This window comes from Bos mutus, chromosome 1, assembly GCF_027580195.1.
Source record: "Bos mutus isolate GX-2022 chromosome 1, NWIPB_WYAK_1.1, whole genome shotgun sequence".
NCBI classification, from domain to species: Eukaryota; Metazoa; Chordata; class Mammalia; order Artiodactyla; family Bovidae; genus Bos; species Bos mutus.
The window spans coordinates 73,610,824-73,638,665 of NC_091617.1; the positions used below are offsets into that span (position 1 = coordinate 73,610,824).

Genomic DNA, 27,842 nt, shown 5'->3' on the forward strand with positions numbered 1-27,842 from the left:
TAAGCCACCAGTGGATCTCCCAAGACACTCTTAAATATCTTCTATAATTATTCTGTTTCTCTTCACCTTCCTCTCCATTTCCATTCCTTTTCTTAGGCCATATAACACACAGGGAAAAATAAAAGGCTACACAAATAGAAGCAGAAATACCTACATTTATAATAACTCAAGTGATTGTTGGGAAACCATTGATAGCTTTTGTTGTTGTATGTGCATGTCTGACTGTTTGCGACACTGTAGACTGTAGGTCGCCGAGCTCCTCTGTCTGTGGAATTTTCCAGGCAAGCATACTGTAGTGGGTCGCCATTTCCTACTCCAGGGGATCTTCCTGACCCAGGGATTGAACCTGTGTCTCTTGCATCTCCTGCATTGGCAGATGGATTCTTTACCATTGCACCAGTGGGAAAGCCCATAGATAGTCTACACTGAGATATTTTATCGTAGCATGCAAATCACCTAAATGTTGACTTCCTGGTCTTTGAGAGATGATATTAATTTGTTCATTCATGCTACTGCTGCTGCTAAGTCGCTTCAGTCGTGTCCGACTCTGTGCGACCTCATAGACGGCAGCCCACGAGGCTCCCCTGTCCCTGGGATTCTCCAGGCAAGAACACTGGAGTGGGTTGTCATTTCCTTCTCCAATGCATGAAAGTGAAAAGTGAAAGTGAAGTCACTCAGTCGTGTCCAACACTTAGCAACCCCATGGACTGTGGCCCACCAGGCTCCTCCGTCCGTGAGATTTTCCAGGCAAGAGTGCTGGAGTGGGGTGCCATTGCCTTCTCCGGTTCATTCATTAAACACATTAATTAAAGTCATAAGGTGAGCCAAGAAACGTATTAAATGTGGTGTTTAGGAAGGTAAAGAGACAGCACTTACCTTGAGGAGCTCAGTCTACAGGAACTCAGAGGTTTAAGTTTCCCAAAAGACCAGTTCAGGAAATTATGATCTGATCCTCTCCCTGTTTTGCCAGTTGGACAAAGGATATTTGTATCATCATATTGTAGCTGTATAAGAGCATTTAAAAGGTATTTAGTTAACTGTTCAGGACATTATTCAAATACACAGACTCACTGAAGGTCAATAACTCATAGAATTCTGATCTGGCTGATGGAAAGTGAGCAGATAGTGTTGAAGAACAGAGAGACCATTTGTTGACTTCCTTATTCAAAACATCCAAGACTCATGGCTGAGTCACAAGGCATAATTCCTACTACCTGTTTTATCTCTATGACTGTAAGTATCACAAGGAGGAGCATTGGATCATTCACACTTTGGCAAATTAACAAAGAAAGAGTGTTTTAAATTTTTGCCTGAATTCTTTCAAACTCTATTAGGTTGGAGGTTATTGCTTGAATGGGTGAACTAGTATCATTCTGATCCATGAAATGATTGTGCCTCAACCAGCTGTCTTACTGACGGCTATCATTGATCCTGAGAGAAGAACTGACAGATGGGAGTGGATCGATTTGTATCGTGGTTCCAACCGCTTACATAGTTTATTCCACTGCACAAATAATGGCAATACTCTCACAGGTGAGAAATCAGGGCAGCACAGCAGACCTGCAAAAGCCAGGGTTTTAAGTAACTCCCTCATCAGCGCACCAGCATTCAGCTGGGCATGTATATTCTCTCTTTAATATTAGCTGGGTGAGAAAGCTTGTTTCAAAGAGAAGAAAACCCAAAAAGAAATTAACTGGTTATGCCAAAGTTCTTCATTCAACACCTGATGCAATAAACACTGAGGACCTTTGTGCAGGGACCAATCTGAAGATGAGTAAGATGCAGTCATCCTAGGGAAGTTCATAGTTTGAAACTTGCATTAACAATGATAAAAGTAGGTCAAAATTCATCAGCGGCATATGAAAGTTTCTGAAAGGGTGCAGTGGAGGTTCTAAGGAGAAAGATGTTGCCACCAGCTTGGGGGAGGGTCTTAGGGAAAGCTTACAGAAAAAAGCATAGAAGGAATTGACTCAGTCATTTAATTTGTAAAGAAAAAAAGAAATTACCAATTCACTTAACAAAAACTTTTTTACCCTTCTCCTCCATGGTTTGTTGTTGTCCTTGTTTTGGTTGCTAAAAGTTGTGTCTGACTCTTTTGCAATCCCATGGACTGTAGCCCTGGCCAGGCTCCTCTGTCCATAGGGTTTCCCAGACAAAAATACTGGAGTGGGTTGCCATTTCCTTCTCCAGGGGATCTTCCAGACCCAGGGATTGTAGTAGCTAACATTTAATTAAGCACTTATTGTGTCAGGTATTTCACTAAGTGCTTGGCCCACTTTATTTCATGTAATCTTCAAAACAACCTATGAGATAGGAATTATCACCTCTATTTTATAGGAAAAGACAGAGCCTAAATTAACAGAAGAGTTTGTATTCTTGGCTATGAGAACCCAGGTAAGAAAAAGCTCTTATATCCAGCCTATGGGATAGAGACAAGTTGGATTTTGGAGAACTAGCAAGGAAGATAAACCTTTTCTAAGATCGCAGAGTTGGACACCGCTTAGCAACTGAACAACAACGAGTAGGAGGCCTCCTAATTGTCGGAGTCAAAAAGCTCATAAACGGTAAAAACATCTGAAGGACCTTGGACTTAGGTAGAATCTGCCTTGTTGAGTATGACTCCATCTCAGGAACCTTGTCTTTTGTCTTATCACTGTCCACGGAGATTCTAGCACTCTGCCTGGCAAATAGTAGAAGCTCAAATTTTATCTGTTTGAGAATTTTCACCACGTCATTGAACATTCACTGGAACGTGGGGCAATTAATTATGTTCCCCTTCCTCACGCCTACACTTCGGTTTTCCTATCTTAATATTGGAACGGGCTGAACATCATTAAGACACTATATTAAGTTTAATAAGATGTTATCCAGGAAAATTTGATTACCTAGGGCAAAAGTAGGAATACTATAGTGGCTAATGGGAATGTCTGTACGGGACAGGGAGGACACTCTTTTTTATACGTTTAATCCTAATATTTTTGGCAGTCTGTGCAGAAGAGGGCAGAAGGTTGGTTTTTACATTCCTTAAGGCGGGCTCCTTCACCATCAAAAGGCGCTGGAATTCTTGAGACGGAAACCTCGCATAGGGATGCCCTCGCCCAGGACACCGCCCTTAAAATCAGACAGAGGAAGGCTTCTTTCTCCTTGAAGGCGCTTGGCAATCCCTGCCCCCTAAGGGAGTGGAGGCAAAGAAAGAATACATCTACATCTCTCACGTCTGCCCGACTACAGATTGGCAAGTGGTATGGAGCGCAGACCTCTGTCATTTATTTATTTTTCTTTCCACTGGGTGCGCTGTCCCTTTAAATGGGGGACGCTGGCGCTGGCTCCGTAACACCGGAGCCGGCAGCTTGTTGATTTCAGAGCTGGTGAATTTCACATTGTTTCCACTTCACTTTCCTCGCCCGGGGGAGGCTTAGGTTGGCTCTACAACCGCTATAGTCCGGGCCAGCGAGGGCCAGGGGAGGGCAGGGACCTACTGCATCTGGGCCGGCTTGGGGCCGCAGGAAAGGGTGTCGGGGCCACACACGCACTCTCGCTGCAGTCCAGATCCTCCTGAAGCCCGTACGCCCGGAGCGCACCCAGCCGGGACCGCCCGCCTAGACGCCGGCCCGCCAGCCCGCCCACGGGCCGGGGTCACAGCCAAGGAGCCGACGAGGGGAGGAGGCCCAGGGGGGCTGGGTGGGGGGGCGGGGGTGGGTGCTGCCGCCGCCGCGGAGCTGCTACTCGGCGCGTTTTGTATGAAGATGGCGGCTCCCACCGCCAGCAAGGCAGCCTCCCTGGGCTGTAACAACAAGCCTGCGTTCCCGGAGCTGGATTTCAGGTCGGGAGCTCGGGTGGAGGAATTGAACAAACTCATCCAAGAATTTACGAAGCACGACCAGCGGGAATATGACGACCAGAGAGCACTGGAGATTCACACAGCTAAGGATTTCATCTTTTCCATGCTGGGTAAGGAGGAAAAAGAGAGGGGTGTGTGTGTGAGAGAGTGATGGGAAACAGTGTAAAGAACCCATTCCCCCTTCTCGTGCGCTCTTTCCTTATTTTCTTCCCGGAGCCAGGTGCCTGGGGTATAACCCATCTCAGTTCTGCCTTTTCCATTCTTTCTCCGCCGCAACCTGAGCCGCCTTCCCTTCCCTCCTAACTATACTTTGCCCCGGGTCCCTTTTCCGCACCGCCCCCGACTACTGACTCTTTTGTTAATTTCTCGCCGACTGGGGGTGGTAGGCAGGTGAAGCGTTGGTGGTGAAACGGCTCACTGTTGAGGGGAAACCTCTGGAAGCCGTGCGGTCCAGATGAGAACCCGCGGCGCCTTCAATGAAGGGATTTGTCTCCGGAGGCACGGACGTGCTCCTTCCCTGCGCCGAGTCTCAGGTCCTCTCTGGAGCTCGGGGAGCGGAGACAGCTTGGGGCTCTGGCTCGGCTCCCGAGCGACAAGTTGCGAGCAGTCTTGCGGCGCGGCGCTGTCACGCCGAGCCCCCGGTGGCCAAACTTGTTGGGTGTTCCCTAGTAACCCGCTCGAGCAGGCTGGGCGCCCGGAGTTCCTGCAACTTTGATTTGCAAATAGATTTCCCATTGAAGCGGTTGAAAGCATTTCCGGTGCTTCTCCAGGGTTCTTGCTAAGCTTGGAATTCCTAATTCCCAGCTCGAAAATGACCGCGCTTAGACCTCTGACCCCGAGGATCGCCAGCCCCTTGCTCTTTGTTTTCTGTCTGTTCGCTGGCCGAGAGAGGTGTCCTGGGTTTCGAACCTCGGCGACGTTTGGATTAGAATAAAGCTGCCTCTCCCATCCCCCAGCCTGGCACCTACAGGTCCTTAACAGATTGTTGAATGTTGTGTATAGGAAAATAATTGAGCCGGGCAGGGCGATCGAATAACCCCCTAGTATCCTGTAGTTCGGGGTATTGCTGTGAGAGCCCGCTGGTGGGAGCCTCCCACGTAGCTTGCGGCTCACCGAGGCAACTCTGGCTGCTATGCAGTACGTGGCCTGGGGGTTAACACTCCACCGAACTGGGACTCCAGTGTAGCGCTGCCTGCCTCGTGTCTCTGTGAGCTAGACAAACACATTCTTGGGCAATTTACCAGGTAGTGGAAAATTTCATTGAAAAGGTCTTTGACTGCAGAGGAAGACTTGAGTTTTTCCCTTCGTCCTGCCATCTATTGGATTTCATCCGGCTGCCTCCTCTCGTTGCTAGTTCTATCAGAGTGTACCTTCCGTCTCGGTTTGCGTCCTCCCCACAGCCCAAGAAGTGGGTAATACAAGTTGAACGTGTGGCCGCGGAGGGTAGTAACGTTTTGGGAAGTTGTATGAAGCACATTAAAACTTGGGGCTGGATTTTACCTTTTGCTCCATTCTCCCCAAGTGTTCCTAGATTGTGTATGAGGTTGGAAAGCACTCTGTTGAGATATTCGACGATTCAGCTAGTATTTAGATAAATGTGGGGTGTGTATATGTGTGTGCGTGTGTTTAAATTACTCCCTAATCTTCTGGTGGGATGGGATTCCAGAGGGAAACTTTACAAGCTTACAAAGCTTTCAAGATCTGAAAACCAGCACGGTGCTTGTCAGAAGGGTGAGGATACACAGAGAATGCTCAGGGCAGTTATTTAAGTTGTTTAATCATTGCCTCTCTCTTCAGCGTGTCTAATGGAAATTGCCCGTTGTGTTTTTACAGCCCCCAAATCAATTCCGATGCCTCCTGCTCTAGGTCATTCACTAGGAAAAGGTGCTTGGTCACCATCAGTCAGGGATACTCAAGGAGCAGAAAAGGGGAGGCTATGGGAAGGGGTTAAGTTTAAACGCCCAGCTCATTAGGAACTTCTGTGTTAACCCCACAGCTGATACACTGATTTCACAAATTTACCCAGATATGAATGGCAAATGAATTATTGCTTAATTCATTTTGTGTTGAATGTCATGAGTGTGTTGACAGGTAAACGAAATTCCCTTTTATTCCTTTTTACCCACTTGATCTTGCAAGAGCGGTCTTTTTCGCCCCCTGGGAATCTGATGTTTCCACCTGCAGGAGAGAAAAATTCAGGAGAATATCATTTAAGCCTCTTACCCCTCTGGACACTAGAAGGCAGATGGCGAAATGAGCCTGCCTGTGTGCGGTGCTGCATTCATTTGTGTGTTGCTTGCTTTCCTTTAATGAGGTGCTGGCTGCTCTAGACAAGTGAAGGTTTGGCGACAGCAAGGGTCCCTGTGTGGATTTACTTTTTCTAAAGCGGATTTTCGCTGGGCTTAAAAAAACAAAATCTCTTTTTGTGCACTTTGTTTCACTTGCCACAGCTCAGAGTCTTTAATGAATATGCGAATGAGGTGTCTTAATAACCCTCAGCTTGTTAAGGTGTTACAGGGGTGGGACCAGGCCCTTATTTCTGTGAGTTGGGGTGAGGGGAGATGTGGGGTTGCGTCCTCCTGGCTTTGTTCTGCTTCTGTTGGAGCAGCACCTGAGGATTGTCAGCAGCCTAAAAACATTATCCCCTCACACAGAATGAAATGACAGGGGAATTTGGTGCAAACCTCTTTAATGGAACTGTGGATAACACTATCTCTCTTTTTAGGCTATTGGCAGGAGCAGCCACTCTCTGTTTGAGACTTTTAGCCTGGAATAAGCACCCCCAGCTTCCAAGATCCTTTTTGTTTTATCTAGATTGGAGCTAACTTTATGCAGAAGAGCAAAGTGGTGATATAGACTGTTGTCATAAACAGTGACCTGTCAGTACCAGGAAACTCCACTGCCCTACCAAAGTGGAGGTCTGCATATGCTATGGAATAGGTCTGAGCCCACTACTGGTCACACAGTGGCTTTGTGGTCTGTCCTAACATTCTCTGTCCGGAGATTCTGATTCCTTTGGAAGTAGGTGTTTGTGGGAGTCATCTAGATTCGCTTTTTATTTCTCTACACCTTGGTCTTTTTGGAGAATGATTGCTGTTATTATCTAGTTAATATTTGAGAGCCCAAATTGTGGGAGAGGCAGTGCATAATAAACGCCATTTATCAAAATTCAGGGAAATTGCCAGAGTTCATTAATGTTTTAATAATATTTGGTGTTTGCATAATATCTCTGCCAGCTCTTTTGTTATCTTCATTCCCCTGCTGAAGTTGGATGAAGACTGGTTGTATCCCTATTGAACAGATGCAGAACAGGGGTTACGCAGAAGCTAGAAGAACCAGGAAGAAACAAGCAGTCCGTATACTTCCCCTTCAGTACAAATGGTCAGTACCATGGTGTGGTCATTAGAGGAGTCATCACTTACTGACTGCCTTCTTGGTGCCTGGAATTTCACATAACTTTAGAAGTAGGTATTGCTTTCCTGTTATCCAGATAAAGATATTGAAATTTACTAGGATTAAGAATCATCCAGGGTTCCATGGCTAATAAGTGGAAGAGGTTGCTAAATCTCACATTGGCCTGATTCTAGGTCTTTTTTTTTTTTTTTTTAATAAAGAGTTGATGCATTAAATCCAAAGGAGGGACTTTGTTTAAAAACAAAGTATTCCCTCTTCTTTCAGAAATTTGTTTCTGATTTCAGCTGTAAGTATTAGGGTAATCCAGGCAGCATCTGAGGTGAGTCCTGGAGCAATCTGAATTTGAATATTTTATTCCATAAAAGGATCATTTGTTTTGAATTTCAGGTTGAGAAAATGATGGTCCTTATAATAAATGTTAAAACCTACAGTTCCTGTCTTAGTTTGCCTCTTGCTGGCTAAGTGGTCTTAGTTTTTTCGTCTATTAAACACAAGTAATAATAATTTTGTCTATTAAACATGGATAGTAATATTTTCATCTATTAAACATGGATATAGTAATGCATGGTTTCAGAATTGTTATGGGTGCATATGTAGTTACTTTGTAAACCAAAAAGGAAGGTATACAGGATTTTATTATTTATTTTTAAGAAATTGGCATTTTTAGAAAATCTAGTGAACTTAACACTAGAATTATCTCTGCAGCTTCCTATCAGAAAGACTACAGAGTATATTTAGAGGTGACTTAGGAGAAGAAAGGCTCTGGCTGTAGAGGGCATGATTAATTCCAACTCACATTACCATTTGTTAAGTTCATACTGTATGCTGGCCCTTGTGCTAGCTACTTTGCATAAATCTATTCATGTAATTTTTTTCCCAGAGACTTTATAAGGATAAACATCATCATGCCTCTTTTAGAGGTGAAGTAAATGGTATTATCCCCTTTTAAAGATGAAACACTGAGGCTCAAAGAGGTCAAGTACTTATGCCAAGACCGTACAGAGGTTGCGTTTGAACCCGTAAAAGGATGTCTGACCCGAAAGCTCATGTTCCTTCCACTGCGTGGGCAGTCTGTTTGTGTCATTTCTGGACCAGACAACCAAAGAGGCCCCACTCCCTGGGGAGTGCTGTACCACTCAGTGCCCTGCTTAGCCTGCAGGAGCAGAGATGGTCTCTTTTGTCCTGTCTCTCTTCTTTTCTCAAAGCTTTCTATTTTGTATTGGGGTATTAACAATGCCGATTAACAGTGTTGTGGTGGTTTCAGGTGAACAGCAAAGGGACTCAGCCATACATATACAAGTCTTTCTTACATTCATGCATTCAACAAGTAATTACTGAATGTCATACTGTTTGCCAAACAGTATGTAGGGTCATAAGAATAAAATAGTGAGCAAAAACTTTAATTCATGTGGGAGACCCCTCCCTCTTCCGCTTGCCCATCAACTCCAAAATGAGAATGGTTTGCTCACTCTTGTCTCCTTTCAGACATGTGTTTGAGTGTTTCTGAGTGCTGTCAGATCTACCATATTTTTAGGCACTTTTTGTGTCTACGGAGTAGGCCATTTTGAAGCCTTGTCTTTCGGGTGTTTGAGTGTTACTTTTCCTTAATGAATTCATCCAGCCATCTTTACTGAGGGGCTTTATTGTGAATCGTTGCTAAGTCTTGGTAACTTCCTTTGCGTTCTAGTCACTGATGTGTGGTGGTATCTGTATAACAGACAAAGTCATCTTTGAAGTCTGTTCCAGCTCTGAAAACATTATGCATCTGGGGCAGGGAAGTCCCTCTACATTTATTTTTGCTTCTAGTTTGAGTTGGTTTCCACTCTCCCTCCACTGTTCTAGGCAGTCACTGCCCTTCATGACAGAAGAGCCCTGGTCTTTCCATGAGGCCTTGTCGTGCCAGCCATTGGGTGATGCGTTGCTTGTGATTAGACTGGGCCCCTTTTGTATTCACAGAAATAGTGGACTCTCTTATGTCAAACCAGGAACTTGTCATTGAATGTTAGCTCTTTAGACTCTCCTGGAGCTTTTTAACAGTTTGGAATCTCTGATCCCCTTTCAGACCTATTGAATCTGAATCCCTAGAGATCCCCAGACTGGCTGCTCAGCACTCCAACATCCTGTCCCATGTTCAGTTCAGCCTGATACTGTGCATTTCTGGTTCAGTAGAGCTGTACATACACACAGTGAGCTGATCCTAGTTGACTTTTGAGACTAGAACTGGGCTGCTGAGCCTAACGAGCAGTTACATCTGCTGCTTCTGGAAGATAATGCTGGAATCCTTCCTCCGGGACAGAGACAGGGAGGCATAGTGATTGAGATGAGAATGTTTCTTTTATGTCAGAGGTTGTCATAGGGTTTCACATTATTGGATAGTTTCCATCAACAGCATAACCCTTTGAAGTAAAGAAGTATGGGGAACTCTAGAATTGGAAAAATTCAGGAATTTGTCCAAGTTTACCAGCAACTAAGTGACATAGCTGGGACTTAACCAAGGTCAGGCTGTTGCAAAAGCCCTTGCTTTCAACAGTGATACTATTCTGCATTCTCAAGGGACAGGAGAACTGGACTCTAGTCTCAGTTTCTCCAGTTACTTTCTCTGTGACTTTGGGCAAGTTTCTGAATCTCAGTTTCTAAATAGTTAAGTTGGGGCAAATAATTATGCTTACCTCCTGTGTTCAGGTGCATTCAGTGCTAAAGCTGAAGATACAAAAGAAGGATGTTTCTGAGTGCTAGTACCAGCTCTGTTTTATACTGTGTGGAATGTGTGCTACCCTAAATCACCTAATATTTTGGGGTATTTTCGGGCCCATTTTCCAATTACAGAAAATACAAAGATAAAAGTAAAATCACCTCTGAATTCTAATTATTATTAATATTTGATGCACAGTTTTTTCTGGGCATCGATGTTTATAAAACATGCTTACAGTCACTCATACTTGCATACAGTTTTTCATACATAATCCTATTGCATATATATGTATATTTCTTAATAAACTTACCAACATGCTGTCATCTACTCCAGTTTTAGAAAGAAACTATATATAACCTGTGGAAAGATGTTTTCTAGCCTCTTTCACTCATTTTTTATTTAAAAAAGATACTGTTTTGGAAATTACAGGACACTTTGTAATATAACGATCGAGGGATGAAGAACCTTCTTGTTGGTGAGATTTGAGGGTTTGGCCTGCCTTACCTGAATAACTCTTTTGTTTGGGCCGTTTTCTCTATCCGAATTTGTTAACTTGGGTCCTTGGAAACAATAACTTTGAATCTCTGAACTTGAAAAGGGAAAAATTACATCTTTATTTTTATTGACTGCTAAAAGATGCTTGCTCCTTGGAAGAAAAGCTATGCCAAACCTAGACAGCATATTAAAAAGAAGAGACATCATTTTTCCAACAATGGTCCTTATAGTCAAAGCTATGGTTTTTCCAGTAGTCGTGGCTAGATGTAAGAGTTGGACCATAAAGAAAGCTGAGTGCCGAAGAATTGATGCTTTTGAACTGTGGTGTTGGAGAAGACTCTTGCGAGTCCCTTGGAGTGTGATCAAACCAGTCAATCCTAAAGGAAATCAAACCTGAGTATTCACTGGAAGGACTGACGCTAAAACTCCAATACTTTGGCCACCTGATGGAAAGAACTGACTCATTAGAAGAGACCCTGATGCTGGGAAAGATTGAAGGCAGGAGGAGAAGGGGACAACAGAGGAAGAGATGGTTGAATGGCATCACTGACTCAGTGGACATGAGTTTGAGCAAGTTCTGGGAGTTGGTGAAGAACAGGGAAGCCTGGCGTGCTACAGTCTATGGGGTGGCAAAGAGTTGGACATGATTGAGTGACTAAACAACAACTGCAGTATTTCATTTCCTTTCATTATAAAAGTAGGTAACAGACCATAGTAGTATTGGCAGTATCTCTGTATTTTGCTTTTGTTGCCAAAAGAAATCACAGACATTGTCATTTCATATTACAGACGTTACAGATGTCTCAAAAAACATTCATCGCTGCTTTGAAATTATGGTAGATGTTAGACTTGCTGCTAGATTTTATTGACTGCATTAATAAAGAATCACATATGGTACTCTATCACATATTTGTCTTTTTTAAAGTAAGTTTTGTATTTTAATACCAATTACTTGAAGTCCTGTGTGACTTTATCGTTCATTTAAATATACTTTTTTTTTTTTTTTTTGCAGGGCTTCCTAAAAGCCTATTCACAGATGCAGTTAAGAATCTCAGCTTCTAAAGAAATCTTATCTCTGTTTTGTTTTCTTCTCCCAGCTCAAATGCCACTTGACTTATGAAGCTTTCCTGTATTTCTCCCAGGAGGAAAAAAATTTCCTTTTCCTATGTGTTCTTCTAATACCTGGTCCCCTTTTATAGCCCTTGGTGCACTATTCCCCATGCTATAGGCTGAATATTACCTGCTCACTTATCTTTGCAGCACTGAGTGGAGTTATGTAAACAGTAGGTGCTAACAGAGTTTAATGACTTGATGCATTTTCAAAGAGCCCTTCTGTGCAAAGCTTCTTATTTCAGGCAACCCTGGGAAAACCCAATTTTTCAGGATTCTTGCCTGGAAAATCTCATGGACAGAGGAGCCTGGCAGGCTGCAGTCCATGGGGTCGCAAAAGAGTCAGACACAACTTAACAGCTAAACAGCAATTTAAGGCACGGGCGCTTTCTGACATTGTCTCTTTATAATTGCCACCTCTCATTAAGCCATATTATGACATCTTCTCTGGAGTCAAGGATGGAAATCGTGATCTGGTCTCTGTTTATGGTAGGGAAGTTTCTTTGTAGATTTTAATAATTTATCCTTGAGACTTAGGGCGCTTTAAGAGATGTCTCAAGTAATTGCTGTAGCTTGTTGTCTGAGAGCAGCAAATGGTGACTTGTGGGAACGTGCCCTTTCTTGTAGATCCAGGTTTTTCTTCTTGGGCATCTGGGGTACTTGTGAACCTCCTGCATGCCCATGCCTGGGGCTTTAAAAGATGCACAGAAAGCATAAGTCATCTTTCCCATGAAGGTGTTCCTTGTGCTTATCAGTCAGCCTCCAGGTGTTTGGATGCCTATTCTGGAATCGTAATTGCAGCAATTATTTATGATTATAAACTACTATAATTTGCCATCAGTAATTTATCTTTGTGCAGTGCTTTGTAAATCACAGTACATTTTTGTGGATTACAACATGCATTAGCATCTGGTATGGTGTGGCTTTATTCTTTGGACCAGCCTCTGAGAAAGATTGTGTAGGAACTAGTAACCTCCAATTACAGATGGGAATACTGAGATGCTGGAAGGTGATATGACTCAGTTGGAAGTTATAGAATAGGACTCCACCCAGATCTCCAGTGTTTTCTGCTCCAGCACACAGCCTGCCAAGAACCTGTGGCTTTTCTCCCCATCTTTCATGGTTGCTGAGGTGAGTCTGTGTCCCCAGACCCGGCAAGGGTAGCAACTTTCATCTCTCTCCAGGCTTTTCTGCTCTCTACTGGCCCAGGGGTACATAGTGGGCGAGCGTACCATGGCTCAGTACATACCCTGTAGATGTGCATTCTTCATGTCTGGTTGTTAGGCTTGCTCATCTGGTTCTGAGGGTCTGTGACAGCATTTACAATGGACCTGGTTGACTACTTGCCAGCTGAGTGATCTCTTTAAGGACAGTTCATAATTATGCCATTATGTCAGGCCCTGTCTCCAGGAAACAGCTATCTATTTTTCATGCACTTAAGTGCCTTTTCATGAATTCCCTTTGCATGAGATAAAGAGACAGATTACTAGGGACAGTGCTGCTATGAATAAAGCTGGCTTGGGGAGCCGTTATTCAATTTGTTTATTTTTTTTATATTTTTTCTCAACACAAGAAGCCATGATTACTACTTGTGAGTTGTCAGTAGTGAGAGTTGGTATAAATATTATTTAGGTTTCTGTTCTGAGTATTTAAATATCTACAATGTGCATAGAATTAAGCATTTATTCATTAATTCATAAATTCACTCAACATATGTTTGAGTGCCTGTCATGAACTAATGTGATTACTATGGTACAACTATTGTATCATAAGAGAGCAAAGTGGTGAATAAGAGAAGCAAGTCTCTCATAAGTCTTCGTGGGACTTATGTTCTCTGGGGAATTCAGCAAGATATAAACACACAAGTAGGGATGTGTGCAAAAAAACAAAACAAAACAAAAACCACAGATTATCATGATGGATGGTAACTAGGTAGGATGGAGTGAAGAGTCGTAGAGAAGGTTTCTCTGCAGTAGACAGATTTGAACTGAAAGGATAAGAAGGACCTGGTCATCTGAGGACAGATGAAAGAGTACTCGGGTAGATGGAACAACATGTACAAAGGCCCTGGGGTGGGTACATTTGAGCACTTTCAAGGGTGCTTAAATTACAGCAAGTTTGATTTGGCCTCTACAAGGTAAAGTGGTCTGTGTTCAGATTAAGCCCATGGTAGATGGAATGAACTGCCTGCCTTGGAATGGAGCAAGTTTCCTGCAAGTGGAGGTTTCCCAAATGGGGCCGTCCTTTGTCTAGGCTCTTATTGGTAGCATTCCGGGACTGGAGGAGAGGGGAGACAGTGTAGAAAAGTTGCGTTCAGTTCAATTCAGTTCAGTTCAGTCACTCAGTCATGTCCGACTCTTTGCGACCCCATGAATTGCAGCACGGTAGGCCTCCCTGTCCATCACCATCTCCCAGAGTTCACTCAAACTCACGTCCATCGAGTTGGTGATGCCATCCAGCCATCTCATCCTCTGTCGTCCCCTTCTCCTCTTGCCCCCAATCCCTCCCAGCATCAGAGTCTTTTCCAATGAGTCAACTCTTTGCATGAGGTGGCCAAAGTACTGGAGTTTCAGCTTTAGCATCATTCCTTCCAAAGAAATCCCAGGGCTGATCTCCTTCAGAATGGACTGGTTGGATCTCCTTGCAGTTCAAGGGACTCTCAAGAGTCTTCTCCAACACCACAGTTCAAAAGCATCAATTCTTTGGCGCTCAGCCTTCTTCACAGTCCAACTCTCGCATGCATACATGACCACTGGAAAAACCATAGCCTTGACTAGACGGACCTTTGTTGGCAAAGTAATGTCTCTGCTTTTGAATATGCTATCTAGGTTGGTCATAACTTTTCTTCCAAGGAGTAAGTGTTTTTAAATGTCATGGCTGCAATCACAATCTGCAGTGATTTTGGAGCCCCCCAAAATAAAGTCTGACACTGTTTCCACTGTTCCCCATCTATTTGCCATGAAGTGATGGGACCAGGTGCCATGATCTTTGTTTTCTGAATGTTGAGCTTTAAGCCAACTTTTTCACTCTCCTGTTTCACTTTCATCAAGAGGCTTTTTAGTTCCTCTTCACTATCTGCCATAAGGGTGGTGTCATCTGCATATCTAATGTTAATGATATTTCTCCCGGCAATCATGATTCCAGCTTGTGTTTCTTCCAGTCCAGCGTTTCTCATGATGTACTCTGCATATAAGTTAAATAAGCAGGGTGACAATATGCAGCCTTGATGTACTCCTTTTCCTATTTGGAACCAGTCTGTTGTTCCATGTCCAGTTCTAACTGTTGCTTCCTGGCCTGCATATAGGTTTCTCAAGAGGCAGATCAGGTGGTCTGGTATTCCTGTCTCTTCAAGAATTTTCCACAGTTTGTTGTGATCCACACAGTCAAAGTTGCGTTATAGGTCTTCAAAAGGCCCTTTATAGCCATGTGATTCTCTGATTTCACCTCTGATAGCCCTAAGTCAGCAACAGTGAATTCTGTATTAGATGATTTATGGGTCAAACTGCAGTTTTCATGGGAAGATAATAAGCTTTTATTTTTTCACCTGGACTTCCACAGTCTACAGAATACTTTCATAGGCATAATCTAGTTTTGAATCCTTACAACAACCCCCAAAAGTAGGTATTATTATTGTCTGTATTTTAGCATAGGAAGAGACCGATAATCAAGAGAAGTAACGCACTTAGGGTCACTGAATAGTTGAGGTGGAAATCAAATTGAAGTCCTTTGACGTTCACCTCAAATTCTTTGTATTAAGCTGATTCTAGAAACCTCCCTTATCCCACGCCATGCCAGGATATGGAAGAAGAAGGATTTCTGGTCCAGAGAGAGGCACTGAGGACCAGTAGGAAGAACCAAGCCAATAGACTGCAGGTCTGCACTTGCCCATTGCTGGTATGCAACTTGGAAGCACTTTTCTAGCCTGCTTCAAGATCAGCCTTTTAGCAGCTGCAGCTGTTCATAATAACAGCTGCTTATGCGAATGGTGATGTGATTAATAAAGAAAATCAACAGTTTGTTCTTTCAACTGTGCCCTTGGTGTGTGCAGCCTGCTTTCATGCAGGCTGTGTTTCTAATCTGGAACAACACAGTCCCACTGGCATATGGTCATCCAGGGGCTCCTAGCCCCTGGAGAAAGGGTTGTCTCTCTGTATCCTAGCTGGGGAGCCAAAGGCCCATCAGGGACTGGGCGGTAAGGAAAGTGGTGGGCAGTGTGGTGAGTGCCAGGTGGTTCTTGATTTCAGAGTCAGGGATGCTGGGGAGTAAGGGGCTGCACTGGTGAAGGAGATCACCTCTCACCTCCCTTGTAGGTCAGACAGAACACCATGGCTGCCAGTTTATCACCTCTGATTTGCAATCTGTGGCCTAGAGAAGGGTCAGTGTTCATCCATTACATACAGCTAGTCTGGGGGCAGAATCATGGTTAGACCCCAGGATTCTCGTCTACCTGCTCTCTGTGTGTGTTTGTGTTACTTCTAGGATACCATTTCCAAGTAAATTTTCCCTTGGAATCAGAAAACTATAATTGAAAATAATAGCCACACTCCAATATGAATAGTTCGAAGTGCTTTATACTTTATGTCTATTACCTAAATTAATGCTAACAACACCCCATGAGGAAGCTGTTATTTCTTCTTTACTGATGAGCTATCCAAAACACAGAGAGGTTAAGTAATTTGCCCAAAGTCACAGAGCTAGTGGTAGACTGGGAATGTGAACCCAGGAAATCTAGCTTCAGGCAGAAAATTAGCAAGTAACTTTGGATCTTCTTTTTTAACCTCATTAAGAAAAACTTCTCCTGTAAAGTGGAAATCGTTGATGGAATACAATTTCAGTGCTGTTAGGAAACTTGGAAATTAGGTGGCCTGAGTTCCTCCCCCCTCCATTTTATAGAAATGGAAACTGAGACCCAGAATGGAAAGGGACCTTGATCTTCTTGACTCTGGTTTTGCTTTTGGGCAGAGTGCAGGTGAGGTAAAACATCCAGCAAGTGGCTGCTTCCTGAGAAAGGTGTTTGCACCTAAGACTCGCCTCAGCAGTGTCTGCTCCCTGGGGAGCACCTGCCAGGGATTAAAGTCACTTTGAGAAGCTGTACTTGTAGGTAGGGAATGTTTCCCTGCTACACAGCTGCCTTGTAGTTTGAAGTTTTTGAGTTGCTATCAGATGAAGAATGCTAAAGAAATAACCTGGTGGGTACAGTGCGTTTCTGGGGTGTCATGTTCTCTGTTTGTCTTTGTTCCTAGTCTGTTTCCCACCCCACCCCCACCCCCGCCCCCTGCCACCAGGATGCGTGTCCTTTTCTCACATCTCTGCTGTCTATACAGTTTGAGTATCACAGTGAATATTTTCATCTCTAAACAGTCTGTTATCTACAGTAAGGAAGGGTGCTGGCTGAGTAGTCTGTGAGATACAGGGTCCAGCTCTCTGGGCTGTTAAGACTCCTGGTGATCTTCTCTGCTGCTGGTCTGAGAGCTCAGAACCTTAGGAGGATTTAGAGAGTTGTAATAGGATTCAGAGAATTACAGAGGAGTTAAGCTAGTGGGGATCTTCCTGAGATTAGTTCATCCACCTCATCACGCTGCTGGTGGGGAAATTTAACCCTGTGGTGGACAGTGACTTGCTCGAGGTCACACTGGCCACGACAGTGATAATGATTATACTGGGAAACTCTTCCCTGCTGTTTATTGAGCATTGTTGCAAGTGCTTTGTAATCATTAACACATTTAATCCCAACAACCACTCTGTAATGGGGCTGCTGCTACCATCCTCACTTTCCTGATAAATTACAGTAGTTAAGTTACCTGCTCAAGCTGGTGAGAGGCTAGATTCAAACCTAAGCAGTTGGGCTTTTAACCCCTTATGCCTTCCGTAACATGAGTGTCATCACCGTGCTAGGTTCTGTGCTGGTTGCTGGTGTAAAACGTTGTGTTGTTGTGCTCAGTTCCTCAGTCATATCTGACCCTTTGCGACCCCATGGATTGTAGCCGGCCAGGCACCTCTGTCCGTGGGATTTTACAGGCAGGATTACTGGAGTGGGTTGCCATTCTCTTCAAGGGATTTTCCTGATCCAGGTATCAAACCTGATTGGCAGATGGATTATTTACCACTGCATCACCTAGGAAGCTCTGGCATAAAACATGAGGTGGTGTTAATTGTTGATGGAGATGATGGAAGACAGGGAATGGTGGGCAGAGTAGAGAAGAGGTTGGTGTGATTTTCCAGTGCAAGCCAGTTGCTAATATGATTCTTCCGGCTTCTGGTCCAGAGCCTTTTTATTCTATCATTTGGCCTTTCTTGGCAGCCTCAGGGCAAACATTCTTATAGTGCTTGTGGTTTATGTTTATTGAAAGTGATTTGTGTGAAATATCATCTTATCCATGTGGTCTCCTCATTTTGAAAGAAAGAAGGTGTGTCTCAGCTAATTGATTGATTTAAGGCTGGGTAAAGGTCAACTGGGCCCTTGATGCTAAGTAAATTAGGGCAAGTCTTATGAGGGCACAGGCTCTGCAACCCCCCTTTCCCCCCATGTCATTCCAGATTTAGAACATTTAATTAGGACAGTTAAGGTTATCACTGGGAGGGGAGAATGGGGAGCTGATCTTTTTTTCAGTGAAAGACAGATGTCAAAAGTACTCTTAGGACATTTACTAAGAAATCAAAATTTATAAACTGAACTGGGTTTTAAGTGAGCTGAGGGACCTTTCTATTTAGTGGGGTAAGTGACTACTTTTCAAAAGTGAATGATTCTTTAATAAAAACCCTGTCCTGTTTCCCTGCTCTGTCAGGGCACATGTTTGTACACTGTCTCGACTTAAACCACTGAAGCACACTGGCATCATGCTATAAAAAAAACCAGTCACTGGGATGAGGTCACTTCTTGAAAATCTCATGCTCACGATGCATAGGATTAGAACTGGAAGTCTTATCCCCTAACTACTTACTCATGATTTTCCTGGAATAAAATCTCAGGGGAATGGCCGTGTAGAAAGTCATGGGAGAGAATTTTATAATCTCTGGTTCTCGGGGAAGAGGATGGATGGGAAATGATCTTTCTGAGTGTCATTTAAGACCAGCCTACTTCTGTTTCTGTCTACTGGGTCCCATCCTCTCTGCCAGCCCAGCCCTCTTCCTGGGGGATGATTTCTGCTCGTTTCATCTGCAGTTTCTCCTTCGTTACCAATTCCTTCCTAAACATGCACCCAGGCATTCTCCATACATCCCTTCAAAAGAGATCTTAGAGAATTTCTGTGCAGCAAGTCCTCTGTGGGCAGCAGGAATTTAGTGAAGAACAAATCTTCATGTTATTGGGTTACAAGTCTTAGAAGGAGATGGACAGTGAAAAAATAAGGTAGATTAATGCCCTGAAGGAAATACCAACCAGCCCTGAAGGAAATGCCAACCAGCCCTGAAGGAAATACCAACCAAAAGGGAACAACATGGTGTTGTGGTTTGTCTTTCCTTCTCCAGCTTGACCTTGTCAGTCAGTCTCTCCTAAACTCTCCTCCCTTGGCTTCCATGGCAACGTTTTCTTGCTGGTTTTCTCCTTTTTCCTCCATCTCCATGTGAGGGATGGACTTGTATTTCTTTGTCCAGCCCTTGATGATGCTTCTGCCCCTTCTCTGCTCATACTTTTTCTGATTCTCTTGTTGAGTCATTTTCCATCTCTCTTGCTGCCTCCTGAGCCTGTGCCCCAGCCTGGATTTGACTGACTTTTGGACAGTTCCACTCAGTTAACCCAAAGGTGCCATGAACTGATTGTCCAACATGAATCTATGCTCCTCCTTAATCAACCACGCCATCTTTCACCAGAGTCATAAGACGAATTTGAAAGTCATCCTGAGCCCCTCTCTCATGTTCCTACCCCAAAGCTGAAAAGGAACTGAGGTCTGTCCATTCTGCCTCCTCCATTAGACTCTGTTTTCTTCTTTCCATTCCCACGGTCACCACCTTAGTTCAGGCCGTTACTGTCTGTTTCCTGGGTTACTGCAGGAATCTCCCTGGGTTTTCTGCTGTGACTCTCACATCCCTTAAATCCATTCTCCACACTAAGTCACCTTTTAAATAGGCCTAAGCCCTCGGGGACAACCCATCATTCTTCACGTGAAGTTCAGACTCCTTAGCATATTTTACGGCGGGTTGGAGACCCAGCTCCTGCTTACATCTCTGGTGTCCCCTCCTGCCACCCCTTCAGTTTCGCTGTATATTTCTTGTACACCTGCTTTGAGAGAGGGGTGCCATGTAAGGTACTGACATGCAGTCTCTCGTAAAGTAAAAACCTAAACATTGTGAACAGGAGTAGAAGGCCTCTGTGTCTGTCTCTTTCCGCCTTTTTAAGACCCACCTCAGATGCCCGCTCACTCTTGGTTTCAGCCCCTCTGGCCTTTCAGTTCTTTAGAAATACCACATCCCCACCACGAAGGCCCTCCCTGAAATGCCCCATCCCTCCTCCACTCGCCCATGCAGCCAACCCTGTCGCTTCTACTTCCCTAGATGATCTCAGTTTAATCAAACATTACTTCTCCAGGAGGCCCTTCAGGCTAGCCCAGGACAGGTCATATTCTCCTGAACCTGCACCCTAGCTTCACAGGTGTCTTAATTGCACTGATCCATCATGAGTTTGTATTATTGGTGTCTGACATTTCCTGTTGTCACTAAAGCTCAATGATAGCTTGTCTTGGACCTTTTATTATTTTTCTTTTGCTACTTGCCTGAAATGTAATTGTTGAATAAACATTGTTAGTATGAATGGCTACTTCACTTTTGTTCTTGAACTTGAGCAGTTAGATAGAAAACAGGTAACAATAGCCATTGAGATGACCTTATGTATGCTAAGTTTTAAGGATATATACCTTGGTGTGTTCAAGGGACTTATCTTCTTAGATGCCCACCTCTTTGCAGCTTACAGCCATGGAATTAAAATGTGCACGCTTTAGATATTATCTAGTTCAATATTTTCCAACCTTTTCTAAACACGAGGGTCTTTTCTTTAATTAAAAACTGATGAGGATTCAAATGGTAGTGGTTATGTTTTTACAGTCAGTTTATTGGAGAAAAATGAGTAGTTATAGAAAGCTCCTATGAATTTAGCTCACCATGTAAATTACTTTGAGTTTTTTCCATAATAGCATCTATGTATACTTGAAAAATAGTAGTATGTATGCTTGAGGGAGAGTGCTTGGTGAGCACATGGATTTATGGCACCAGTAACCACATGCCTTCGTGACTCTTTAGTCAGGAACCAACCACACGGTCTGGCCTTTTACTATGCAAATTTGCATCAGATTTAGAACTGGTTTCCCGTGGGCTTGGTTTCTTCTATATGTATTTGATTCGACCAACATGGTATTTTTAAATAGAACAAACATTTAAAAGTTGGCAGGTGTTTCACAAGACTAGATTTCCAATTTGAAAAATGAGGACTATACCTTATTTCCTGTTCATAGTCACCTGGTACTGAGCAGCGGCTGTGTCCTTTAGAAGTGCCCCCCCTTTTCTGGTTTGTCACAGTTCTCACTCTGTGTTGCCGTATAGCAAGTTCCTAGTAGAATGGAAACGAGAAACCCAGTGATTTTAACAATATGTGAGTGAAGCCACCTCCAGCTCTAAAGCGGCTTGTGAGCCGAAAGAGCCCTGGGTCCAGAGTCAGGAAACCTGTATCCTTGGCTCCTCACTGTTAACTGACTAGCTTAGTGACCTTGAACAAGCTGGATAACTTCTCTAAACGTCAGTTTTGTCATTTGTCATTTTTAGAGTAAATACCTCTGAAGCCTCACAGAGTTGTTGTTCCTTCCAGAAGGAAGATTGTTTAGTCTAGTGGAACATGTTTGTTATTAACTCCCCTGTCCTCTCTTTCCTTGTCTTGTTTCTCTTTCTCTGTTATGGAGGAATCTATCATTTATTGTTATACCTTGATGTTCAGTGTAGAAATATGAGAAGAGCTATTGATTTCCTGGACCCTTTCTTACCCATGTCACGTCTGGAGGCAGCTTTAATCCTTGCATCTCATGTCCTCTGCTCCTGTTGGAGGTCCCATGGCCGTAGGCAAGCTTCTGCAGTGATATCCAAGAAACCCCAAAGTTGAACTCCTAATATCAAACGATTGGAGCTGCCTGATTGCCTGTGGAGATGCTCAGTAACTAGCCAGCCATAGTATTGCTCACATTTATGAAATGCTAACAGGATACCAGGCTAGCATGGAGGATTTAGTTTTTAGCAGCAATATCTTTGTATCCAGATTTGTGGATCAAACAAATTTTATTGTTTGAGAAGAACCTTACCAGTTATTTTTGTCATTCTGGATCTGGAAGGGAGGGTAGGCATCAATGCCACAGAAGAGGGAATAAACAGGAGGTCAGTCTCTGAGATTACAAGCACCAAGGTGGACACCAGAGAACAAAAATGTAGACTTTGGACTCAGGCAGATCTGAATCAGTTACTGGGTCATGTGACCTTGACTGTGTCTTGTGTCACAACTGTCCTTTCTGATCGTTTGTTCATGAAGCATGGATAAAAGAATATTTCATCTTTTAATTTGATACTGTTTTAATTTTTAAAGATTTTGAAGAGAATGCCAACTTCATAGGGTTTTTTTTTTAAGGATCAAATTAGTGCATGTTTAATATGTTAAATGAGGAACTCAGTACATGGAACTGCCCTTTTCTTCTAGCTTTTGGCCGAAAAATCTTTTTTACTTCCTCTAAATGGGATTAATAGGTCAGCCTGTGAACAGAGAATCATAACATAAGTTGTCTGAATGCAGGTCTAGTGTGATTCTTTCGACAAACATTTTGATTGAACATTTTCTTGAGTAGGTACAGTGGGGCTCCTATTGATTTTTTTTTTTTAACTTTTATAAATAAAAGGCTAGGTTTCCCAGGAAACTAAAAGAAATTTCTTCTGCCTTTATTTGTTTCTCAGAAATTTCCAAAAGTGTAGGACCAATCAGCATGATTCTTAATTCATCAGTCTGTGAACCCAGCCCAAGTGGCCTTCAGAAGGGGAACAGAGCAACCTCCCCAATAATGATGGGCTACATGGATCAGAAACCTCTTGGCTCGGCTGGATTAAAGTAACTAAAATAAAGCTGAAGTTTTAAATCTGATGCTTATACTAATAGTTTTCATTTAGGGAAATAGTTTTGGGGAGACCTGACTTGGAGATAGTTGCGGTATGTATTTAGGTATAGGAGAATATGGAACATTCTCTTAAGAGTCTGCATATGGAGTTTAAGGTTACACTAATCCTTTTGAGAATTCAGAGTGGTACTGGAGATTGGGCATCTGCTGGTGAAGTGAAGAAGGTGGGCGCTGAACCGGAAGTAAAAGTATTAGGAAAAGACTTTCACTCCTACACGTCCCTTGAGATGTAGGGGCCAGGAAGAGATTTCCTAGCAGGTCCTCCCACTCCTTCCACTTCTCTTCATTTCTTGCCTCTGTAGGAAATCCCTGTGACTGGCTCCACACAATCCTCTGTGCGGAGAGGATTGATGATCAACTTGGAGTTGATGATGAATTGGATGCCAAGAATCTTGAAGAGGCTAAAAAGGGCTTGAGAATATGCTCCAAGATGAGGAGCTTTTTTTTTGGCCAATCCTTATCTTTCTTCTCAATCTTACTGTTTTTGTGTCGTGATTAGATGAGAAGAAGCCTAAAGGAGCCTTCCCTTTGAGAGATGGCATGGGGCCTCTCTAGTCAGATGCTTATTCCTGCTGCTCAGGTGGGAGGTGGAGGGATGGAGTGTGGGAGGAAGGAGTGTGAATGCAGGGATGGAGCTTCATCTCCTGTTTGAGGAATTTTTCTCAGGAAAAAAATTAGTCTGTACATTATGGATCATGGGCAGCAAGTTTGTAAGATTCCTGTGTGTGCGTCTGTGCTCACTGGCTTAGCTTGTTTCCAACTCTCTGTGACCCCATGGACTGTAGCCCACTAGGCTCCTCTGTCCATGGAATTTCTCAGGCAAGAATACTGGAGTGGGTTGCCATTTTATACCCCAGGGGATCTTCCCGACCCAGGAGTCTAACCCACATCTCTTGCATCTCGCATCTCCTGCATTCTCAGGCGGATTCTTTACTGCTGTGCCTCTTGGGGAGCCTCTTAAAGGATTCCAGCAGCTTGTGATGAGAGGTTGAGATCTCCAAGACAGGAAAGGCTCTATTATTTGTCTTCAGGGGAACCAGATAGAGGGCTGATCAGAAAGCTGGGTGACAGTATGCTGGACTCCAAAAGCAGTTGAGGAAAGTAGAGCCTGGGTGTGGGAGATCCTGGGCTGGCTCTGAGAGATGGCCAGCAAAGCCTGCCTCAACAAGGCTCAGATTGTTTAGGATGTTCCTCAGGTGTTCCAGGAAAAGGAATATCGTTTTGTATCACGGACATTGGCTGCCTCATTCCGTTACTCACTATGTGTCTTCATCTTCAGCAAGTCACTTCCTCCCTCCAGCCCCAACTTTCTCCAGCTGTCAAATGAAGAAATTGGGATACCCTAGTATATGATGCTAGAATTCCTTAAGTGGAATCATCCCTCTCTTAATTGATACCAAAATTTCTGTCAAAAAGCTGTATGTTTAAAGTTTCTGGGATAGACATGGAGACCTGCTGCAGTGGCTGGTTTGGGGACAGTTATTTAGTTTTCGAGGGAGTGTCTGGAGAGTGGTTTCTGTTCTCATTTGAGGGAGTCCTGGTATTATGTCACAAGACACACGGATAAGCTCAGATCTCCTGTGGCTCTCAGAAGAGTGACTCAGAGCTTCCAGGGGAGTTCAGTCCCTGTCAGGGTTCGGTCACCTGGCCCCTGCTTCTGGCAGTGGGTGCAGAAGCTCAGGGCTTTGTCCTGAGCAGACCGTGCCTTCACTGTGGAAGGCCCTTTGAAGGCTGTTTACACTGAAGGTGACGGCCACATATTTTCCTGCAAGTTAAGTAGCATACCAAATGGGAAATTCATCTTAATTGTCTTTTAAATGCTTTCTGCTCACTTGCCAAGGTTCTAAGTAATATAATTTCAAAGGTTTAGAGGTGTCTAATACAATTTTCTCCCCTCTGTACATAATTCTGCGTCCATTGTGTAGCTCTATTAGAAGCATTAGGGTAATTATAGTTACTTTTTGCTTTTCAATTTCTGTAATATTAGCCCCAAGTCTGCCTGTACTGGCTGTATTAATAAGCAATGACTGAAAATTAAAAGAATTCGGCAGACTCCTATATTAAGATTTTGTAGGCCTTTCTGCCTAGGATTAGATATGGGGATGTGTTTGGGTTAGGAATTCAGAGACCCAGTTTCTAAATCTTCATCTGTAAAATGGGGACAAAAGTATTTGAACTCCCACCCGCTGGGGGATGTGAGGACCAGGGAGCTTGTTGGGGGTGAAGGTACTTTGGAAGCTGATGATGATAAGCAGGGGGTTGTCTGAGCAACAGGGAACCACTTTCTCATGTGCTTCTGGGTGGTCTTATGCATGTATTTTGTGAAATAGAGATTTTGTATTTAATATTTGGGCTAATAATTGGAATATTTGACACACAGTAGTGTACAAAGTGCTTCTATCCCCAAATCTTGTGAGGTAAGTAGTTTTGTTTTTTCCCCTCCTGCCAAACAAGGAATTAAGGTGTAGATGGGTTAAATAACACTTCCTTGGTGGCTCAGCCGGTTAAGTAATATGCCTACAATCAGATTAAGCCACTGAAAAGTATTTGCTAAAATTTTTGCCTTGTGTTTGCAGCTTTTGGAGCTTTTGGAGCTTTCCTTTTCTCATGTAGCACATTTTTACTTTGGGAAGGGCCTCCCATCACCTCTATAACAATAAGAATAGCTGACATTTTTTTGAGGCTTGGTCTTTGCTAGCACACTTTCTAGATGGGGAAAGTGAGACACAGGGATTAAGTAGCTTGGCAGAGGTTACACAGCTTGTGTGGAAGACGAGTTCAAGCTTTTTCTGTACTATTACTAGTACTTCTACCAAAGACATTAACTTTTCTTGTTAACACCTGTCACTGCCGCTCTCTCACAGTTGATTTTTTTTTTTTTTTTTTCAAAATCCCTCTTTTGCTTTTTCTCTTACTGATTTGGAAACAGGAAAAGTCAGTGCTTCTTGTGAAACTTTTCCAACTCTCCTGTTACATTTGTTATTCTAATCCAGGCGGTATATGTCAGCTGTCTGCAGCCTGAATTTTGCTTGGAGACCTATTGTGTCTGGCTCTGATTATATTAGGGACAAACACACATTTGAATTAGATGACAACAACGAAAACCTAAGGTCACTGTTGTTGTTGTTCAGTTACTAAGTTGTGTCTGACTCTTTTGCGACCCCATGGACTATAGCCCTCGAGGCCCCTCTGTCCATGGGATTTTCCAGGCAAGAGTACTGGAGTAGGTTGCCATTTCCTCCTCCCGGGGATCTTCCTGACCCAGGGATTGAACTCGCGTATCCTGAATTGGCAGGGGATTCTCTACCATTGAGCCCCAAGGGAAGCCCTAAGATGACTAAACAAAATATAGATTTATTATTTCTCATGTAAAACTGTGGCAATATGGGGTCTGGTTATCCACACATCAGCATCAAGCTACTCTCTGTAACCTGGAAATGATCTTTGTTTTTTTCCTCCCTGTCGCCTTTTTCTGCTGCTGCTGCTAAGTCGCTTGAGTCCTGTCCGACTCTGTGCAACCCCATGGACAGCAGCCCACCAGGCTCCTCTGTCCACGGGCTTCTCTATCCCCCATCTAATGACCAGACTGAGATCCCTAGGAGTATATACTTTATGTAGGATAAAAAAAAATAAGTAAATTCTGGCATAAAGATGAAATTGAGTATATGTATGTTGAATTGAATTAAAGTGGGTGGCTTAAGTAATGGCCCTAGTTTGGATAAAGGACATTTGCTGTTTGTGAGGTGACTGTGTTCCTGGTACTTTTTGTGCACCTGGGCAGATAGGGTAGGACTCCGTCCTTCTCCTTGAAGGTCTGTGGATTATCAAAAGTTTTAAAAGGTGATGTGGCTCAGTAGGTTAAGAATCCATCTACAGTGCTCGAGACACAGGAGATGTCAGTTCAAACCTTGGGTCGGAAAGATTCTCTGGAGGAGGGAATGACAACCCACTCCAGTATTCTTGTCTTAAAAATCACATGGACAGAGGAGACTGATGGACTACAGTCCAAAGGGTTGCAAAGAGTCAGACAGGGCTGAGTAACTAAGCACAGCACACTCTGAGTTACTCTTAATGAAATTTACTTGATTGTACTGCCCTGCATTTTGGAAATATAAGGACACTATTTTCTTTAAAAATAAATAGTAGACTTGGTGAATTAAATGAAATAATGTATGTGAAAGCACTTTTTGTATTGTTGGGTATGGAGCCAATAAGTTATTGGAGATGTTTTGAGAGCATTATCCCGTTATTACCATTTCAGGCTTAAGACAGACTTGAAAATCTTTGCTCTGTGCCACTTTGTGCTTGGCTTGACATGTCCACACATGTATATAAATGTGGCTAATGTTATCTCACTGCCACCCTGTGCCTAGCAAAGAGAAGGCACTCAGTATTTCGCTGGACAAGTGAATGAATAAATAAACATGGTGACTTTTGAGACGTTACTGAATTAATGCATAATATTACTGAGGCATGAAGCATCAAGCAGAGTGTCAGCATGTATTATCTTAAGGTTTTTAGTGTAGGCTGCTTTTTAAACCTTTGTCCTGCATACTGGCTGGGAAGTGACCTGAGATCTTGGATGAAGGAAGCTGAGGGCTGGCACATATGCAGGCAGGCAGGTGATGTGGGAGACATCAGGTGGAGAGAAGCAAATTCAGTACTAGTGCCAGAGTTGCCCTGATCCTCAGATCCCTGTCTTCTCCTGTCCAGAGCATGCTGCAGACAAATATTTAGGCATGGGCAAGATGAGTTCAGATGATGAAATTCTGGACCTGGAGATGAAAGCTATTGGAAATCAGATGTCAGATCTGAAGGACCTTTAGCAATCAGCATGCCGACACTTTCTTTTTATGAAAGAGATATGGAAAGATCAAAGAGCAAGGACTTGGGAGTTGGGTAGCTCCTTGGTTTACATCCCTGTTTTGCCTTTTCCTATCTAAAATATTGGCATGAGTCTTAACTTCCTTGACCCTCATGGCAATTCACTGGGCATTTGTGAGGTTGAATTAAGTATAAAACATTCTTAGCCCAGTGCCTTATGTGCAGTTGGTACCTAAGACAAATGGCCACCATCCTTATTATGGAAAAGAAATAGAAGCCTGGAGAGAGAGAATAGTTGGTCAAAGGTACCAGCCATTGAGGATGGGAGGGT

General features: G+C 43.4%; 1 protein-coding gene across 3 annotated transcripts in view; it reads left to right on the forward strand.

Moving 5' to 3' along the window:
- The first annotated feature begins 2,055 nt into the window (after positions 1 to 2,055).
- Positions 2,056 to 27,842, forward strand: part of MB21D2 (Mab-21 domain containing 2) — a 123,071-nt gene continuing 97,284 nt past the window's right edge. The window contains exons 1-2 of one of the 3 annotated variants that reach the window (XM_070371737.1): positions 3,818 to 3,951; positions 7,078 to 7,222. Coding sequence is in view for 1 of the 3 variants with exons in the window: in XM_005903167.2 (XP_005903229.2) it covers positions 3,741 to 3,951 (211 nt within the window). In the remaining 2 variants the exon portion in view is untranslated. Of the gene's footprint in view, positions 3,952 to 7,077; positions 7,223 to 27,842 lie in introns of all 3 variants that reach the window. The other 2 variants (XM_005903167.2, XM_070371744.1) reach the window with 2 other exon arrangements.